Genomic DNA, 18313 nt, shown 5'->3' on the forward strand with positions numbered 1-18313 from the left:
AGAAATGGATTGAGCATTGGCTAGATGCCAGGCACTGTCCTAGGTGCTGGGGACACTGGCAAATGAAACTGACCCAGGTGCCTGCCCTGGTGAAGATAAGATACTAAGGGAAACAGGCATTAAAGGTAGTAAGTAAATTACCAATATAGACACCATCATCACTGATGCTAACATGTACATGGCTCACAATCAATGACATCTTAGAATGAGGGACCTGTTAGAAAGCCTTGAGTCTATGAAAAATACAGATCAGGGTACACAGTGGGGGAGAATGGCTGCCATGTTCGATAGGATGGTCAGGGTTGACGTCACTAGGAAGGGGACATTTAAGCAAAAATTTGAAGGAGGAGAGGGAGTGCTGGTGGTCTTAATCCAGCATCTAGAAGGGTTCAGGAATCTGGAGAAGGTGGTGTGTGTAAATTAATCAAGAGTCCAGAGATGAGCCCTAACCGGTTTGGCTCAGTGGATGGAGCGTCGGCCTGCAGACTGAAGGGTCCCAGGTTGGATTCCAGTCAAGGGCATGTACCTTGGTTGCGGGCACATCCCCAGTAGGGAGTGTGCAGGAGGCAGCTGATCGATGTTTCTCTCACATCGATGTTTCTAACTCTCTCTCCCTCTCCCTTCCTCTCTGTGAAAAATCAATAAAATATATTAAATAAAAGAGTCCAGAGATGAAACATAATTTTCGAAGGCATTTGGGGGGCCAGAGGAGCTTGGCTGAAGAAACCAAGTTCTCTTTGTCTCAGGACCCCTTGGTTTTTGGTTTTTTGTTTTTTTCTTGTTCACACGTTCACGGGCCTTTATTTCCTGACACATCTAAAGGTTATCTTAGATTCTGGTAATCCCAACGCCTGGGGTATCTCGTCTGCTGTTTCTGAGGCTCCCAGGCGGAGCCTTTCCTTGTGTTCGGGGAAAACTTGTTTTTAGCCTGAAGGTGCTCGTTTCCCTTGGAACTTGCACTCCTCGGGGGCAGAGGTTCTCATGGGGCAGTTTGCCCCGCGCCCCCCCAGTGTCACAGACATTATGGTTGCTTCTGGCATCTAGTGGGGAAGCCAGGGTCCCTCAGAGCACAGGGCCCCGGATTGGATTGCCCCGCCCTGAACACCACCGTGCAAGCCTGAGGGACCTCTCCAGATGTTTGCCTCTGGGCTTGACAGGGGACCTCAGGCCGTGCCCCCCACCCAGTGGCCGGGCCCTGCCAACCTGGGACCCCTGAGATCCTGCCCTTCAGGCTGCAGGGCCACACGGGCAACTGATGCCACCTGCATGGAACACAGGGGCCAAGGGAGGCCGCCTTCCCTCTCCATTGCGTAGCCAGGTTACCCCTGCTATTACCTGAAGGGCCAGCTTCACGTGGGAGGTCGCCTGATGAGAGCCCCCTGGGGCAGACCTAGGTTCTGTCTCCCCAGATCCCTGGCCGTTTTGACCCATCCTGGAGGGCAGGGGAGGAGCAAGCCAGGGGGGGCGGGGCGGGACGTTCCAGATGGAACAGCATGTGCAAAGCCCAGAGATGGGAGGCAGGCTGCACAGCTACAGCCCGAAACCAGAGGGTTGGGTGGGGGCTCCAGGCTGCACCACTGGGGCCTGGGTCTGCAAGTGCTGGGAGGATTCGGAGCAGGGGACCGTGGGTTTCAGTTCTGGAAGTGTCACAGGCTGCGTTTGGGAGCAGAGGGACCCCCAGTGAGGGTGGGCTCAGAACCTGGGCTAGGTTGGGGGACTGGTCATGGGATGAGAGGGAGGGGCAGACCCAAGAACCATGGGAGAGGAAGACTTGGGGAGTCCCGTGGGCAGGCCCTCTTGGCGGGCATGGGCGCCCTGCAAGTCTGCCTGGGTGCCCGGCGGAGGCTGTCCTGCCCTCCGGACCTGCTCCCCGCCCCCTCCCTGGAGGAGCCGTCCCAGCCTCCTTCTGAGTCCTGAGCTCCCCTTTCTGAGCAACATGCTGTCTCCCAGCCCAGACCTGGGGCCAAGCTGGGGTGGGAAGGAGGCCACAGGTGGGGTGCATACCTGGCGGGGGTGCTTGGCCCACCAGGCCCCTCACCGCACGTCTGGGATTCCAAGGCCCGCCCCTCCCCCGGTGAGGGCCACACCGGAGCCACGGGTGACCACAGCTCGCCCTGGCCAGGGTGCCTGGGGGGGCCCCAAGGCCCTGAGCCGGGTCACAGATTGCTCTGTGGGCTCGTCTGGGTTGAGGCTCGGCCAGGAGGGATGACGCCTGAGCCAGGTTGATTTGGGGCCCAGACTCTGTGTGGAGGGGCAAGCAGGCCATCCTCCAGCCCCACTCCAGGCACCTTCATCTATCCTGGGGGGGTTCCTGGAACCAGGTATAGGCAGAACCCATGCCTCCATCAGAGCCATCCCCACCCCCTCCATCTGTTCCTGCTGAGGGGCCCCTAGTCTGGGTGTCCTGGGTTGAGAGAGGTCACCTGCTTGGCCCTCAGGTGTCCCAGCCCACCACCCCAAGGTCCCCTACGCCCAGCCCCCACGTGAGACCTCAGTGGGGGTTTCAGGATCCATGACCAGCATGTAGGTGGTGCCCTCTGCTGGCTGCTGTCAGAAGTGCAGCCCTGCGTGACCAGGACCTTTTACTGGAGACGCCAGGTGGGGAGGGGAGACAGGCCAGCTGTAAACAGTAGGCAGGCTGGACACCTGGACACCTGGTAAACGGGAGGAGGGATCCACTGACCGCGAGAAAGGGGTAGCAGCAGCTTCAGGCTGAGCCCGCACAATGGAGCCCTGGCCCAGGTCAGCCCCCATCCCCAGGCCAGGGTGGAAGGGCATCCTGGGGGCAGCCCACCTGCCAGCTCCATCTGGGGCTGGGGGGGCCCAGATTGGGAGGCGGGAGAGCCGTGTCCAGGCCAGCCGGGTGGTCGTCAGCCTGCGAGGCTGGGATCAAGGGGCACTGCCCAGGGCCAGTGTCCGGCCAAGAGGCCATGTCGGTGCCCGTGGCCTTAGATGAAGGTGGAGTCCAGAGGCCCGGCGTCCTGCTGGCTGAGGGCGCGCGCCTCGAACAGCTGCTTGATGAGGGCGGACTTCTGCTCCAGCTGCGTGATCCGCTCGCTCTTGTCCGTCACCTCCTGCGTGAGGAGCCGGTTCTGCTCTTTCAGCATCAGGATGGCCAGCCAGGTGCCTGGGGTGAGGCAGGGGCCAGGGCGGGGCACCCCCCCCCCCCCCCCCAGGAGGCCGAGGGCAGAGCCGTGCCGGCACAGGCCGCAGCCAGCAGCTCCCCCAGGCAACGGGCCACCTCCTGCACCTTGGACAGCAGCCGCCCCAGTGGGCGAGGACTCCCCTCAGCCCCAAACTCGGCGCTGGCACGGCTCTGGCCCAGGCGGCGCTGGCGCTCCTGTACGCGCTGCAGCTGCTGCTGGTACCAGCCTCGGCCCCGGGCCATCATCTGCAGACCCTGCAGCAGCACCTCCTTCTCCTGCTCCAGCTCCGCCATCTGCTTCAGCAGCTCACAGTCCACTCCGTTTCTGATGGTGTGCCTCCGACGTTCGCCCCGGGCTCGGGGGGCCCGCCGGGGGTCCTCCACGCCCAGCTCCCAGGCCCTGCAGGTCACTGCACCCGTGGCCGAGCTCCGGCTCCGCTCCAGCGCGGTGCCCTGCGGCCGCTCGGGCTCCACGAGGCCGGGCGCCGCCTCCGCCGGGACGCACAGCTTCTCCAGGCTCCGGGCCGCGCCGCCGGGGCCGACCGCCGAGGGGCGCGCCCAGCGGCAGGGGCTTCCGCTCCAGGATGGTCCGCGGCTCCTCGGCGGACGCGAACACCAGGCGCTGCGGGGGCTGCGGCGGCGGCTGGCCCCCGGGTCGCGCGGGGCCGCCTCCCCAGGCCGGGGCGCACGCCGGGGCCCGTGGGCCGTCGTAGGCGCTCCCCAGCGAGGCGCGCAGACCGGCCACGAAGCGCTCCAAGGTCAGGTAGCCGCTGGCCGGGGCCACCGGGCGCAGGCCCTCGAGCACGCGGCAGGGCCCCGCCAGCAGGACTCGATCTCCCGCAGGTGCAGTAGCCCCGCCGCCGGTGGTCCAGGATGTCGAAGAGGGTGCGCAGGCTCTGCAGGAAGGCGCGGCAGCCCCTCCGTGCTGGGCTCGGCCATCACGGCTCCAGCCATGGGCCTGCCGGCTGGAGGACCCCTTGTTTTTTATAACACAAACTAATGGCCTGGGACACAAAATCCGTGCACAATAAAAGGGGATTAATTAGAGGAACTAATTTAATATTGCTATTTGCCCTTTCTCTATAATAGAAGTGTCAGAGATGAAAGAAAATTAGTAAAATGTATATGAAAACCTTCCTCCTGTCAGAGTCTGGGGCTCACCTGGGACCCAGAGTCAAGTCCCTGCCCACCCACATGTGCCTCAAAATCGAGTAAGACCCAGACCCAGCCGCGCGCCCTCCCCTCCCCCATTGGGCTAGATCCAGACCCCGCCAGTCCCACCCTTGTCAAGCCCCTCTGGGCAGGGGGCATAGCCTCAGGTTCCCTGGCCCAGCGCCAGGATGGGGGCACATGGCCTGAGATCCCATCAAGCCCTGCTGGGTGGGGGGCATGGCCTGAGGTCCCCCCTCAAGCCGCACCAGGCGGGGGATGGGGGCGCAGCCTCAGGTCCCCCAGCCCAGCACCGGGAAGGGGGTGTGGCCTGAGTTCCCCGTCAAGTCCCACTGGGTAGGGGTGTGGCCTGAGTTCCCCCGACTCAGCACTGGGGGTGCACCTTGAGGACCCCCGTCAAGCCCCGCTGGGCAGGAGGTGTGGCCTGAGGTTCCCTATCAAGCCCCACTGGGCAGTGGGTGCAGTCTGAGGTCCCCAGACCTGGTGCTGGGGTGGGGGGCATGGCCTGAAGTCCCCTGTCAAGCCCCACCAGGTGGGGAGTGCGGCCTGAGGTCCCCCGGCCTGGTGCCGCGGCACAGGGCGAGGCCTGAGGTCCCTGTCAAGCCCTGCCGGGTGGGGGGCACAGCCTGAGGTCCCCTGTCAAGCCCCACAGGGGCGGGGGAGGGAGTAACCTCAGGTCCCTGCTGATTGCTCCTTAAGGCTGGTTATGGCCTCAGCTGTGGGTGCAGCCATCTTTGTGATGGAGTGATGGTCAATTAGCATATTCCCTCTTTATTAGATAGGATTGTCCTAAGGAACTACCTCCAGCTGTTCAGGTGTTTGGCCAGGAGGAGGCAATAACATGTAGATTGAAATGCCCTCAGCTGTCTGGCAGCAAGCAATCATTTATGCATCCTTTTCAGGTTTGGGGAAATGCCCTCAGCCATCTCCAGATGATTCCGCCCTGCTCACATGCTGAAATTGGCTTCCAGCAAGGGAGCAAGGTTTTCTGGAGGGAAAACACTCGGGCAGATCAGCCTGTGCAAAGGTCCTGAGGCAGGAGCATGTCTCAGGTGTCTGAGGAATAGCAAGGAGGCCAATGTGGCTGAACTGGAGTGAGTGAGGCAGAGAGGGAAGAGATGACGCCAGAGAGGGAGTGGGACCAAATCATATAGGGCCTTTCCATTCTGTAATGCCACTGGTACCTCTGGTCCTTTCACCCCATCCATTTTCTTCTGTTTCCTTCGCCTCCACTTCCTTCTTCAAAAGCATAGATTCTACGGTGAACCACCACAATCCAGTCCTTGCGCACATAATGCGAACCCCCTTGATCTTTCTCCCTGGATCATCCTTGTCTGGTGAAAACGAACTCCCTCCTGTGGACCGAAGGGTCCTGGGTTCGATTCTGGTCAAGGGCACATGCCCGGGTTGTGGGCCCGATTCCCCATGGGGGGCGTGCAGGAGGCAGCTGACCCAAGATTCTCTCTCATCATGGATGTTTCTATCTCTCTCTCCCTCTCCCATCCTCTCTGAAATCAATAAAAATGTTTGTTTGTTTTTTTTAAAAAAGAAAAGAAAACGAACTCCCTGCCTTCTCTGTGCCCGTTCGCTGCCAGCTGAGCTTGTGAGAGGAAGCACTTCAGACGTGTGACAGCAGAAATCAAGTGGACACTCAGAAGCAGCCCAGTTTTCTTCTCCAGTCTCAAAGAAACCATTTTTTCACTTTCACTTTCTCAACCTCCAGTACCCCTTCCTCTCTTCATTCTCACTTCTTTTGCTACAAAAACAAAATAGAAGCAACCCCAGGGACGCTCCCAGCCCATCTGCAGAGAGGCTCACAGGCCGCCCCGCCCATGGCCATGTTTGGACAACCTGTAAGAAGAGGCCAACCCTCCACTTAAGTGCTGACTCCCTTCCCCTGTCCCTACTCAAAACTTTCCATCTTGCGATATTTCCTCCTCTCTCTTGCATCATTATTTGTACAACCCTTGAGCCTTTGTTCCTTTAGGGTCCCCCTGAATGTCCCCCCTTCCTCATGGCGCTGCTGAGGAAGCTTTCTGAAACTTGGGGGGCGGGCGCGGATCTTAGACCCACCTCTTTGCCTGGGACACCCCCACCTTTGTAACTCCATCCTTGAAGATCCCTTTCCTCCAGGGTCCACCTAAAGGGCTTTCCTGCTACACCAACCTAAACACACACACACACACACACACACACACACACACACAGAAAAACCCAAGTTCAAGAGTTGGGGCCCCCACCATCCCAAAAGCAGATCCTCCAGCTGTCAGATGATAGCAGCCCAGGCTGACATCTGTCTGCAACCCCGTGGCCAAGCTGCTTTCACATTTCTAACTCAGGGAGATCACAAAAGATAATGTGGCTATTTCTGTCTCAAACCACTCCATCTTGAGGTGATTTGTTACACAGCATTAGCTGACTAGTACACCCGCCCAAGTCTGCTTTTCTTTAGGGTTTTCCAAGTCTTGTAAATGAAAATAGCATTTACAGAGTAATAATGTACATTCTATTGTTTTTCTGGCAATCATCTCTGTCTTTTTTTTTTAAACTTTTTCCTGGCCCTGCTCAGGGTGGCTCCGTGGTTGAAGCATCAGCCTGTACACTGAAGGGTCTTGAGTTCAATTCCCGGTCAAGGGCATGTACCTGGGCTGCAGGTTCAATCCCCAGCCCCAGTTGGGGTTCATGTGGGAGGCAACCAATCGATGTGTCTCTCTCACATCAATGTTTCTCTCCCTCCCTCCCTCCTTCTCTCTCTCCCTCTTTTCCTCTCCTTCCCTCATCCCCTCCCTTGCACTCACTCTAAAAATCAATGAAAATTAATCACAACAACAAAAAGACTCACAAAGACATAATATTGAGTGATAAAAATTGGACACCAAGGAAGAATTCATGTGATTCATTTTATGTGACATTCAAGAACAGGTGCAGCTAGTCTGTGGCCATAGACATCAGGGTCCTCATTATCTCTGGGAACACTGACCGGGAGACAGTGACAGAGAACTCTCTGGGGAGCAGGAAATGTGTTACATCTTGATCCGGTATATACATAAAAGCCCAGTAAGCTGATCACGTAAATGCTCAAAAGTTAAAGGGTGAAGTATGTGATGCTGGCAACTTACTTGAAATATATAATGAAAGCAGAGAGGTTGCTGGATGGAGAGAGGGACGTCCGGATAGATGTGTAATGAAGAAAGTCCAGCGTAGTATGTTAAGTGCAGAAGCTAGGTGGTGAGTAATGGGGTTTACTGTGTATTCTTTCGACTTTGCTTCAAAATCTTCATAACAATACCAGAGGCCTGATGCACGACATTCGAGCACTGGAGGGAGGGGGAGTCCCTCAGCCCGGCCTGCACCCTCTCGCAGTCCAGGACCCCTCGGGAGATGTCCGACTGCCGGCTTAGGCCCGGGGACATCCCCCCAGGGGTCCTTAGCGCTGCTGCAGAGGCGAGAGAGGCTCCTGCCACTGCCACTGTGCTCACCAGCCGTGAGTCCGGCCTCTGGCTGAGCGGTGCTCCCCCTGTGGGAGCGCACTGGCCACCAGGGGGCAGCTCCTGCATTGAGTGTCTGCCCCCTGGTGGTCAGTGTGCGTCATAGCAGCCGGTCATTCTGCCATTCAGTCGATTTGCATATTAGCCTTTTATTATATAGGATGTTTGAGAAACTTCATCAGGGAAACATGGGGGGGAGGCTTAGTGACAGAGTCCATGAGAATTATTTTTATGCTTTTTCTTTTTAAAATTTTCATTCATTGATTTGAGACAGAGAGAAAGATAAACAGCGATGTGTTGTTCCACTTATTTATGCATTCATTGGTTGCTTTTTTAAAAAATTGATTTCGAGAGAGAGAGGAAGGGAGAGTGAGAAACACCCACTCGAGAGCAAAATATGGACCGGCTGCCTCCTGCATGCCCCTGTCCTGGGGATCGAGCCCGAAACCCGGGCATCTACCCGGACCAGGAATTGGACCCACAACCTTCCAGTGCATGGGGTGACGGCCAACCATTGAGCCACACTGGCCAGGGCGTGTTGCTTCTTGTATGTGCCCTGACCAGGAATTGAACTCTCATCCTTGGTGGAGTGGCAGGATGCTCTAACCAATGAGCAACCCGGCCAGGACTATGCTTTTTTGGCTGGTTGGTGCTGGGGCTATGGGCGATTTTTATTTGTGTTTCAGTTATTTTCCCAATAAAACACAAGAGTGTGTGTGTGTGTGTGTGGCGGTGGATGGCGGGGTCCTGACCCTCTCAAGATCCCGCCTAACAGGGGAAGGAGGACGTCTGGTCTGGTCCTCTCTCCCTTCCCCCAGCCCTTCCATCAACACCTCACCCACCCCTTCGCTTGCTCAAGAAAACCCTTGTGGTTAATGAGTCTCAGAGAAAGGCAGTGGAAGTTATATGTTAAAGCCAGAGTTGCTAACAGACAGGGGCTGGGGGCGCAGGAAACCCCGCCATCACCGCCACCGAAGTTGGGAGTGAGGCGCGACAGTGACACTGGATAATGCTTCTGCAAACTCCAAAAATACTCTGCACATCTGTCCAAAAATACCCCCGCTTCCTCCCGTGTCAGCCCCCGCCCCCGCCCCGCAGGGACTCAGGTCGCGGTCACCTCCAAAACCCGAGGTGGGTGGTGAGCAGGGCGGAGTCTCAGGAGAGAGAAAAGGGAGCTGGAGAGGTCTGGGCCCACACCCGGTCCCCAGAGATGTCACTGCCGCCTCAGCTGTTGCTGCTGCTGCCGCCGCTGCTGCTGACCGCAGGGCCCGCTGACGCCGCGCTGATCCGGTACTGGGGACCCCCACCCCCAAACCTGGGACGGACTCTCCCCTCCCTCCCCTTCAAGTGACTGTCCACCTGGCACCCCAGACTCGTGACCACTTCCAGGGGCTTCTCACCCAAGGGCTCCACCGTGCCATGTCCCAAGACCCCATTGATTTTTTTTTTTTTTTTGAGAGAGAGTGGAAGGGAGGGAGGGGAGGGAGAGAGAGAGAGAGAGAGCGCGAGCGAGAGAGAAACATCGATGTGAGAGAGACACATCCATTGGTTGCCTCCTGCAGGCGCCCTGACTGGGGCCGGGATAAACCTGCAACCCAGGTACTGCCCTTGACTGGGAATGGAACCCAGGACCCTGCAGTGCAGGCCCACGCCCTAACCACTGAGCCACACCCGCCAGGGCAGACCCCAGCCCTTTTAGTCCAGGATCCTCCAGCCCCGAAACCCTTGACTGGGGACCGTCCCCTCTTCTCCCCTCATGGTTTTGGGAGCACTCTGATGAGCTGGTCCTGGGGTCTCCAGGCGCGTGAAACACCTCCCCCCAGGGACAGAGACGCAGGTCTGTGACATGGAAACGGGCACTCCCTCCAATTTGCATCTTCCAAACTATTTAGGGCTCAGTAAGTCCAGTTTTGGGGACCCCAATTATCCCTGCATCTGGCCAGTGCCACCCCAATCTCTCCCTTCCTCTCCCCACCCGCTGAAACTCCGGATGGGGAAGAGAGGTACACTGACTGTTCCAGGAGCCCTTTCCCCCACTTCACATTCCTGAGCCTCTCAAGGACCAAGTCACGGAGTCACGGGGATGGGGGTGGGGTGGGGGTGGAGGGGAGCAAAGCAGTGAGGGGGGGCGGGGCTCCAGGAGTGACGACAGGCAGGTGCAAGAACTATCCCTGCACCCGAGGTTGGCTCACCTGCGTGTGTTACCTAAGAGATCATCGCCATTATTGCCCAAGTCCGTAGAGAGTGATTCTCTGAGTGTTGTCTGACCAACAGCAACCCATGCCGGGGACTTGTTAGAAATGCCACTTCTCAGGCTCCCTCCCAGATCTACTCCATCAGAAGCTAAGTGCTCGGAACTTTTAAACATACTTATATTGATTTTAGAGAGAGAGGACGGGAGTGGAGAGAGGAAGAGAGAGAAACATTGATGTGAGAGCAGAACATCAATCTGCTGCCTCCTGCACACCCCCTCCCAGGGATCAAGCCTGCAACCCGGGCATTGTGCCCTGACCAGGAATCGAACCAGCAATTTTCTGGTGCATGGGACGATGCCCAACCAATTGAGCCACACCGGCCGGGCTATTTAAACATTTTACTTCTTTCTAGTGCTCTGACAATTTTACATTTCACATCAAGTTGTTGATGTATCTGGAATCTATACTAATAAAAGGGTAATATGCAAATTGGTCAGGATGCCCTCACAGTAACAACTGAACAGAAGGCTGCATGGGGCATCCAGGCCAGCAGGGAGGTTAGTGAGGGATGACCAAACGACTGAACAGCAGGCTGCGTGGGGTGACCAGGCCGGCAGTGGGGGCACTGAGGGGCAACCAGTCCAGCAGAGGGGGGCAGTGAAGGGCAACCAGGACAGCAGGGGGGGCCATGAGGGGTAACCAGGCTGGCAGGGAGGGTAGTTGGGGGCAACCAGGCCGACGGGGGGGGGCAGTAAGGGGCAACCAGGCTGGTAGGAGGGGGCAGTTGGGGGTGACCAGTCCGGCAGCGGGGAGCATTTGGAGGCAACCAGGCTGGCAGGCAGGTGAGCAGTTAGGAACCAGCGGTCCTGGATTGTGAGAGGGATGTCTGACTGCCGGTTTAGGCCCGATAACGGATTGGAGAGGATGCAGGCTAGGCTGAGGGGACTCTGGTGCATGAATTTTGTGCACTGGGCCTCTAGTGTATAAAAGTGTAATATGCTAATTAGACTGGACGTCCTTCCGGACGAAGCCAGCGGCCCGGGGGAAGGAAGGCCTACTCTTGCACGAATTTCGTGCATCATGCCTGTAGTTTTAGTATAAAGAGTGAAACTGGGATTTGGTGCTTATATTTTCCCCCCAATGGTGGGAGAAATAGTCTCCAATGCCACCAACTAAGGCATGTGAGGATTTTTTTTACAAAGGCTAGTTTTATGTAGGGTCTTTGGAAAACTTTGTGAGTGCCATTCCCTGAGAATGGCATATTTTATTTTTTAAAGTTTTTATTATTTTTAAAATATATTTTATTGACTTCTTACAAAGAGGGAGAGGAATAGAGAGTTAGAAACATCGATGAGAAACATCGATCAGCTGCCTCCTGTACACTCCCTGCTGGGGATGTGCCCGCAACCAAGGTACATGCCCCTGACCAGAATCGAACCTGGGACCCTTCAATCCACAGGCCGACGCTCTATCCACAAGCCACACCGGTCAGGGTGGGAATGGCTTATGTTCACTGGAATGTGTCTATTACTGAAAGCTTTTGGGGTAGGTCTGTTTTGGTTGGTTTGTTCTTGTAAAGTCTTGGGGAAATTTGCCATCATGGTCTGGTAGGTGTTTGGTAGGGTTTCTGGTAATGACTGTTACTGTCTGTAGGTCCACAAAGATTTTTCTTTGCATCATCTTCTACTAGAGGCCTGGTGCATTTGTGCACCAGTGGGGTCCCTTGGCCTGGCCTGCGGGATCATGTTGAAATCAGTTCTCTGACATCCCCTGGGGGGTCCCGGATTGCAAGAGGGTGCAGGCCAAGCCGAGGGACCCCACTGGTGCACTATTGGGGCTGGGGAGGGACACGGGAGGTTGGCCAGCCAGGAAGGGACTGTGGGAGGGCTCCAGGGTGTGTCCGGTCCGTCTTTCTCAGTCCTAATGGGCTGGACCCCAGCAGCAAGCTAACCTACTGGTGGGATTGTCTGCCCCTGCTGGTCAGTGCACATCATAGTAAGCGGTTGAGCGGCCTTAGCATATCATTAGCATGTTACACTTTGATTGGTTGAACGGACGACCAGACAACTGGATACTTAGCATATTAGGCTTTTATTATAGAGGATCTGGGAAAGACTGTGATAGAAGGTTTATAGGAAAGGTACCTTCCTAACTATCCCTATCCTCCTCCCCACAGGATCCCTCTTCGCCGAGTCTACACTGGAAGCAGGACCCCAAACCCACTGAGGGGATGGGGGAACCCAGAAGAGCCCCTTGGGCTGGGGGCCCCATCCCCGGGGGGCAAGTCCGCCTTTGTGCCCCTCTCCAATTACATGAACGTGAGTGTCAGCCCCACATAGCCCCGCTCTCCGGCCCTCAAGTCAAGTTCTTCACTCACCCTCTCTCGTTTTTCTTTTTTGCCCTCAGGCCCAGTATTATGGGAAAATTGGGCTGGGGACGCCCCCACAAAACTTCTCTGTCATCTTTGACACTGGCTCCTCCAATCTCTGGGTCCCGTCCAGGAGATGCAACTTCTTCAGCCTGCCCTGCTGTGAGCCTTGGTGGGGGGAGAATGAGGCTGAGTGGGTTCAAGGGAGAAGGGGGCTAGGCCTTAGCTTCCCAAGGGATTTTGAGGCCCCCTTCTCTTCTGACACGCCCTCCCAAGGAAGACTCTGCTCCCCCACTGACAGACCCCTGACCTTCTGACCTAGGGTTCCACCACCGCTTCGACCCGAAAGCCTCCAGTTCCTTCAAGCCAAACGGGACTAAGTTCGCCATTCAATATGGATCTGGGCGGCTAAGCGGCATCCTGAGTGAGGACAAGCTGACTGTAGGTGACCTTGACCCCAGGAAGGCTTGAACCTGTGAGAACCCCAATGTCGAAGATGATCTGGCTTAGGGAGGGGCTTGAGGAGGCGGAGCTTCCTGGGAAATGGGCAGGGCTTCCCAAGTGTGGAGGCAGGCTTCCCGGGTAAAGGGGTGGGGATCCTTAGGTGGGGCGGATGAAGCTTCCCCACGTTCCCGGATTCAGGCCTTAGTTGGGGACCACTCAGGACTATATGGGAAGTGTCCTCCCAGAAATAACTCGCCCCGTTTGAATCTCCCCCTAGATTGGGGGAATCATGAATGCATCAGTGACTTTTGGGGAGGCGCTGTGGGAGCCCAGCCTGGTCTTCGTGTTTGCCCGCTTTGATGGGATACTGGGCCTCGGTTTTCCCATTCTGGCCGTGGGAGGAGTTCGGCCCCCACTGGATACACTGGTGGACCAAGGTCTGCTAGACAAGCCTGTCTTCTCCTTCTACCTCAACAGGTAATGTGGGAGGGTCTGCCTTCCCCTGAGGCCCGGCCCCAAGGAGGAAGCTCTGTCTGCCTTCAGGAAGTCCCACCCTTCATTCAGGAAATCACTGAGCTCCTCTCCGTTTAGGAAGTCATCCACCCAACACAGGAAGTTCACATACCCCATATAAGAAACACCTGACCCCTACTGATAAGTCCCACTCACTAAGCAACACCCAAAAATATACTAAAGGAACTCGCCATCAGTTAAAAAGCTCTGTTTCCAGCTCAGATCAGGAAATTCCATGCCCGACCCAGTCAAATACTCAAGTTAAGAACCCTTCTTCACCATAAAGAAAGCCCGCCTTCCATTGGAGAGCACACACCAGAAGTCAGGAATTGCCCATTTTAAAAAATACATTTTTCTTGATTTCAGAGAGAAAGGAAGAGGGAGAGAGTGAGACAGAAACATCCATGATGAGAGAGAATCATCAATTGGCTGCCTCCTGCACACCCCCTACTGGGGATGTGCCCGCAACCAAGGTACATGCCCTTGACCGGAATCGAACCTGGGACCCTTCAGTCCGCAAGCGGACGCTCTATCCACTGAGCCAAATTGGTTAGGGCGCAAGACATGGAATTCAAATACTCTCCCCATCCACTAGGAAGCCACCCCACTCTAACACAATTACATACGCCTTCCAGAGTCAGTTCAGAAACCCCAATGCTCCTCTTAAATCCGCCCCCCAAAGGAACATTGGAGATCTTGCTCCCTGGCCTATGTTGTCAGTTTTAGCTCAACTAAACTCATTAAAATTTACCCCCAAAAGTTCTACCTCCCACAGCCAAACCAGGAAGTCCCACTCCCACCCCAGGCAGCCTGCAAGACCATAAAATCCTCATCGCCAAGAAAAGCTGCACTTGTTTTCACGTCCAGTTCCACCATCGGGCCCTCCCTGCGTCTCTCCGCCCCATCTAGAGCCCAGAATCCACCCCATGGGCAGGAGTCCCTTCCTTGGCCACTCTGGGGCTGGCAGGGCAAACTCTGGTGACACTGCAGCATTCCTGTCTCTTCAGGGACCCTGAAGCCGTCGATGGAGGAGAGCTGGTTTTGGGTGGTTCGGACCCAGCACACTACATCCCACCCCTCACCTACGTGCCAGTCACCATCCCTGCCTACTGGCAGGTCCACATGGAGCGGTGAGGGACCTGGCCTTCTAGGCTGGCAGGGGTGGGTGTTATGAAGGGGTGGGGGAGGGGGTGCTGAGATTGCTCTCCAGTGTCCTGGTGGGAAGGGAGCTGGTGCCTGGACTCCTGGGTCTGAGGGAGGAGGGGGTGGGGGCCTGGAGTCCTGGGTCTGAGGGAGGAGGGGCTGGGGGAGGAGGGCCTGGGGGCCTGGACTCCTGGGTCTGGGGGAGGAGGGGCTGGGAGCCTGGACTCCTGGGACTAAGGGAGGAGGGCCTGGGGGCCTGGACTCCTGGGTCTGGGGGAGGTGGGGCTGGGGGCCTGGACTCCTGGGTCTGGGGGCGGAGGGGCTGGGGGCCTGGACTCCTGGGTCTGGGGGAGGAGGGGCTGGGGACCTGAGGGGCTGGGGGCCTGGACTCCTAGGACACTGGCCCTAATGACTGCCCCCTTCTCAATCACAGTGTGAAGGTGGGCACAGGGCTGACTCTCTGTGCCCAGGGCTGTCCTGCCATTCTGGACACAGGCACATCTCTCATCACGGGACCCACTGAGGAGATCCAGGCCCTGCATAGAGCTATCGGGGGATTGCCCCTGTTGGGGAAGGTGAGGACCCAGTGTCTGGTAGGGGCAGGCTGGGGAAGCGGATAGGGGTTTACTGGCAGAATCTGAGCAGGATGCTGGGGCCCAAAGGTGAGAATTGGGGGCCTGGAGGCATTCCAGGGCAGAAGGCACTGGGCGCTGTGACAGGCTGGGGGAAGTGGGAGGAAGCAAGGACACCTCCCACGTGTCTACAATGAGTGACTCAGTGGATGGGAGGAGATGATGACAGAGGTCTGTTCAGGACTGGATGGGAGTGAGAAGGCTAGGGGACCCGGGGATGTCGGGGGGTGGGGGAGGGCATGTGGAAGAAGCTCAGGCATCACATTTAGGGGCCACCAGCCCTCAGACAGTAATCACAGCCATGGAAAGGTGAGCCCTTCTGGGAGACAGAAGGGGTCCCAGGAACATCCTTGGGGAACAACCCCATGGAGGGAAAGTGGGGACAGGACAGAAGCAGCCAGAGGCAGGAAGGAGCGCCTGGAGCGAGTAGGCTCCCAGAAGCCACACAAAGGGTGTTTCCAGCATGGAGTGGGGTTCCGTGCAACAGAAGAGCTGCCCCCACTTCCACCTCCGGCCCTGCAGTGCCCGGGTCCTTCCAGGTCTGAATTTCTGTGACTCCATCCCTGTGCTCTTTGGCGCTTCGGAGAGGGTGGAGAAAACTCAGTTGCTGAGGTTCAAGGTAAATGCCTAGGACGTCTGCAGGCCTGTAATGAGCTAAAGGAGCCAGGAGGTCCCAGTGGTTGACTGTGCGTTACCCAGGCTGGAATCCAGCTCTGCCGTTTCCTGGCTGGCTGTGTGATCTTGGACAGGCCACTTAACATTCCTTGGCCTCAGTTTCCCAATCTCTAAAATGGGGTTACTGCCCTAGCCGGCTTGGCTCACTGGATAGAGCGTCGGCCAGCGGACTGAAGGGTCCCAGGTTCGATTCCGGCCAAGGGCACATGCCTGGGTTGCAGGCTCGATCCCCAGTGGGGGGTGTGCAGGAGGCAGCTGATCAGTGATTCTCTCTCATTGATGTTTCTATCTCTCTCTCCTCCCTTCCTCTCTGAAATCAATAAAGAAATATATTTTAAAATGGGGTTACTAATACCCACTTCTAAGGTGTGTTGTGAGGACTGAATTGATACATCCACTTAAGGTGTTTGGAACAATGCCTTGATGCCTGTCTGTTGATGTTTTCATCAACCTTGTTCTCATTTCCTGTCTTCCCAACTAGGTCATTCCTATTGGTTTTTCAGGAAGATAAACTTCTTGGGTTGCTAATAATAGTCTAATATTGTATTATTAGGACCTTGGGAGTGGTGGAAATTGAGGTAAACTGGAGAGCACATACCCCATCAATCTAAAAGGGTAGCTCTCAGCGACTCAGCTCCAGCCAAGTTTGCTATCTGGGGAAAGCCAGATGGCTGGTTTGTTGGAAAAACCTGAAATCGTTTTTGTTGTTTTTTTTAAAGCCCCTGGTTTGCAAATAATAATAGCACTTACTATGTGTCAGGCATTTTCCCCAGCTAACTCATTTCTTTGTCACACAAGGTGAGTATTCTCACCATCTATATGTTCAGATTGGGAACTGAGCAGAGAGAGGTTAAGTAACTTGTATAAGGTTGCACAGCAGCAGGCTCCACAGGACAAAACCTGTACCGCCACGGCATACAGGTGGTAATGAATTTTTAAATCATTTTAGTCTGGCCCATGTGGCTCAGTGGTTGAGCAAAGACCACAGTTCCATTCCTGGTCAGGGTGAGGGCTGGATCTTCAGTAGGGGGCGTGCAGGAGGCAGCCAATCAATGATTCTCTCTCATCATTGATGTTTCGATCTCTCTCTCCCTCTCCCTTCCTCTCTGAAACCAATAAAAATATATTTTTAAAAATCTTTCAAAAAACATTTTAGACTCAGTGTAAGACAAATTAAATACACCCGGGCACTCCAAAACGAGCTACCAGGTTTTTTCTTAAATGTCTTTTTAAAAAATTATTGACTTTAGAGAGAGTGGAAGGTTGAGGGAGAGATAGAAACATCGATGAGAGGGCAACATCGACTGCCTTCTGCACGCCCCCTACTGGGGATGGAGCGCGCAACCCAGGCATGTGCCCTGACCCGGAATAGAGCTGGGGACCTCTTGGTGAAGGGGTTTACGCTCAACCGTTGAGCCACACCGGCTGGGTAAGGGCCACCAGTTTTTGATCTACAATTAGAGGAAAAGAAGGTCTGATCAAACAGGAGGCCAGGGGATGTGGCGACAGTCATACAGGGTGAAAGAAGAGATGTGAAGGCTAGACGAGGCAACAGGGTCCGACTCACAGGTTCAGAATACCTAGCTGCCCAATAACGTATGGCTCTGGGGAGCCACGGAAGGAATTGGACCAGAGCGGGAACCCCTCATCTCCACTTGTTCCCCTTCTCCCGCAGTACATTATCGAGTGCTCGATCATCTCAACGCTCCCTCCAGTGTCCTTCAACCTTGGGGGTGTCTGGTTTAACCTCACCTCCCAGGACTACGTCATCCAGGTAGGCAGCGGTCAGAAAGACGTCAGGGTGACGCGGTAAGTGGGGAGGGGGGCGTCTCAGAAGGTGGAGCTGGGAGTGAGACCTCACACTCACAAGGACCGAGTAGGGGCCAGAGAAACCTTTACTGTGCCGGGGTAGTGGGCGGGGCGAAGCTTTGGCTTCCAGGGAAGAAGCAGGCTCGGAGGGCGTGACACCCAGTGGCCCGGCTTGTCACCTTGCAGATTGCTCGGGGTGGCGCCCGCCTCTGCTTGCTTGGCTTCCAGGCCCTGGACGTGCCCCCGCCGGATGGGCCCCTCTGGATCCTCGGCGATGTCTTCTTGCGCAGCTACGTGGCGGTCTTCGACCGCGGGAACATGAGGAAAGGTGCCCGAGTGGGGCTGGCGCGCGCTCGTCCTCGAGGCGCTGGACCGCTAGGCAGTGGGTTCACGCAGGCGCAGTTCTCCGGAAGACGTCCTGGTTAGACGCATGCGCACTGGGTCCCACTACTCAATAAAAATTCGCTGTTTCCATTGAACCTACCTGAGTAGCTTTTATGTAAGTGTGTAGTTTTTGGAGAGAAAAACTAGTGTCTGGCTCTCTGTAGTTGAGAAAAGGAAAAATAAAAGTATCGCTCCTTTTCTTCAGGGCTCACACTGGTGTGGGTGTCTTACACTACGAGTCCCATGAAGCTCTGCGCCTACACGCCCTCTCGTCAAAGGCTCCCGGCATCGCGGAGCATCACGGACGTTGTATTTCGGGCTGTGTTCACGGCCTTGGGGGCGGGCGC

The 18313-nt window shown here is 56.2% G+C and overlaps 1 protein-coding gene and 1 pseudogene across 2 annotated transcripts; one reads left to right on the forward strand and one right to left on the reverse strand.

Moving 5' to 3' along the window:
- Positions 1–2836: 2836 nt before the first annotated feature.
- Positions 2837–4084, reverse strand: LOC308235361 (suppressor APC domain-containing protein 2-like; annotated as a pseudogene). The gene has a single exon. The product of its transcript is annotated as a suppressor APC domain-containing protein 2-like (transcript).
- Positions 4085–8997: 4913 nt separating this feature from the next.
- On the forward strand, positions 8998–18054 carry NAPSA (napsin A aspartic peptidase). Its single transcript, XM_080644697.1, has 9 exons — positions 8998–9093; positions 12175–12316; positions 12405–12528; positions 12689–12807; positions 13088–13287; positions 14331–14453; positions 14900–15041; positions 17449–17547; positions 17769–18054. The coding sequence occupies exons 1-9, from the start codon at positions 9014–9016 to the stop codon at positions 18006–18008; spliced, it is 1269 nt and encodes a 422-aa protein (XP_080500823.1). The 5' UTR covers positions 8998–9013; the 3' UTR covers positions 18009–18054.
- The last annotated feature ends 259 nt before the right edge of the window (positions 18055–18313 follow it).

The sequence above is a fragment of the Plecotus auritus genome (genome assembly GCF_963455305.1).
Source record: "Plecotus auritus genome assembly, chromosome: 10".
NCBI classification, from domain to species: domain Eukaryota; kingdom Metazoa; phylum Chordata; class Mammalia; order Chiroptera; family Vespertilionidae; genus Plecotus; species Plecotus auritus.

Excerpts from the sequence above, each read along its gene's own strand:
- NAPSA (XM_080644697.1), top strand. The coding sequence starts at position 9,014 with ATGTCACTGCCGCCTCAGCTGTTGCTGCTGCTGCCGCCGCTGCTGCTG. Across the intron at positions 12,317-12,404 it reads CCCTCTCCAATTACATGAAC|GCCCAGTATTATGGGAAAAT; the intron begins GTGAGTGTCAGC and ends TTTTGCCCTCAG. Across the intron at positions 12,529-12,688 it reads CTTCTTCAGCCTGCCCTGCT|GGTTCCACCACCGCTTCGAC; the intron begins GTGAGCCTTGGT and ends CTTCTGACCTAG.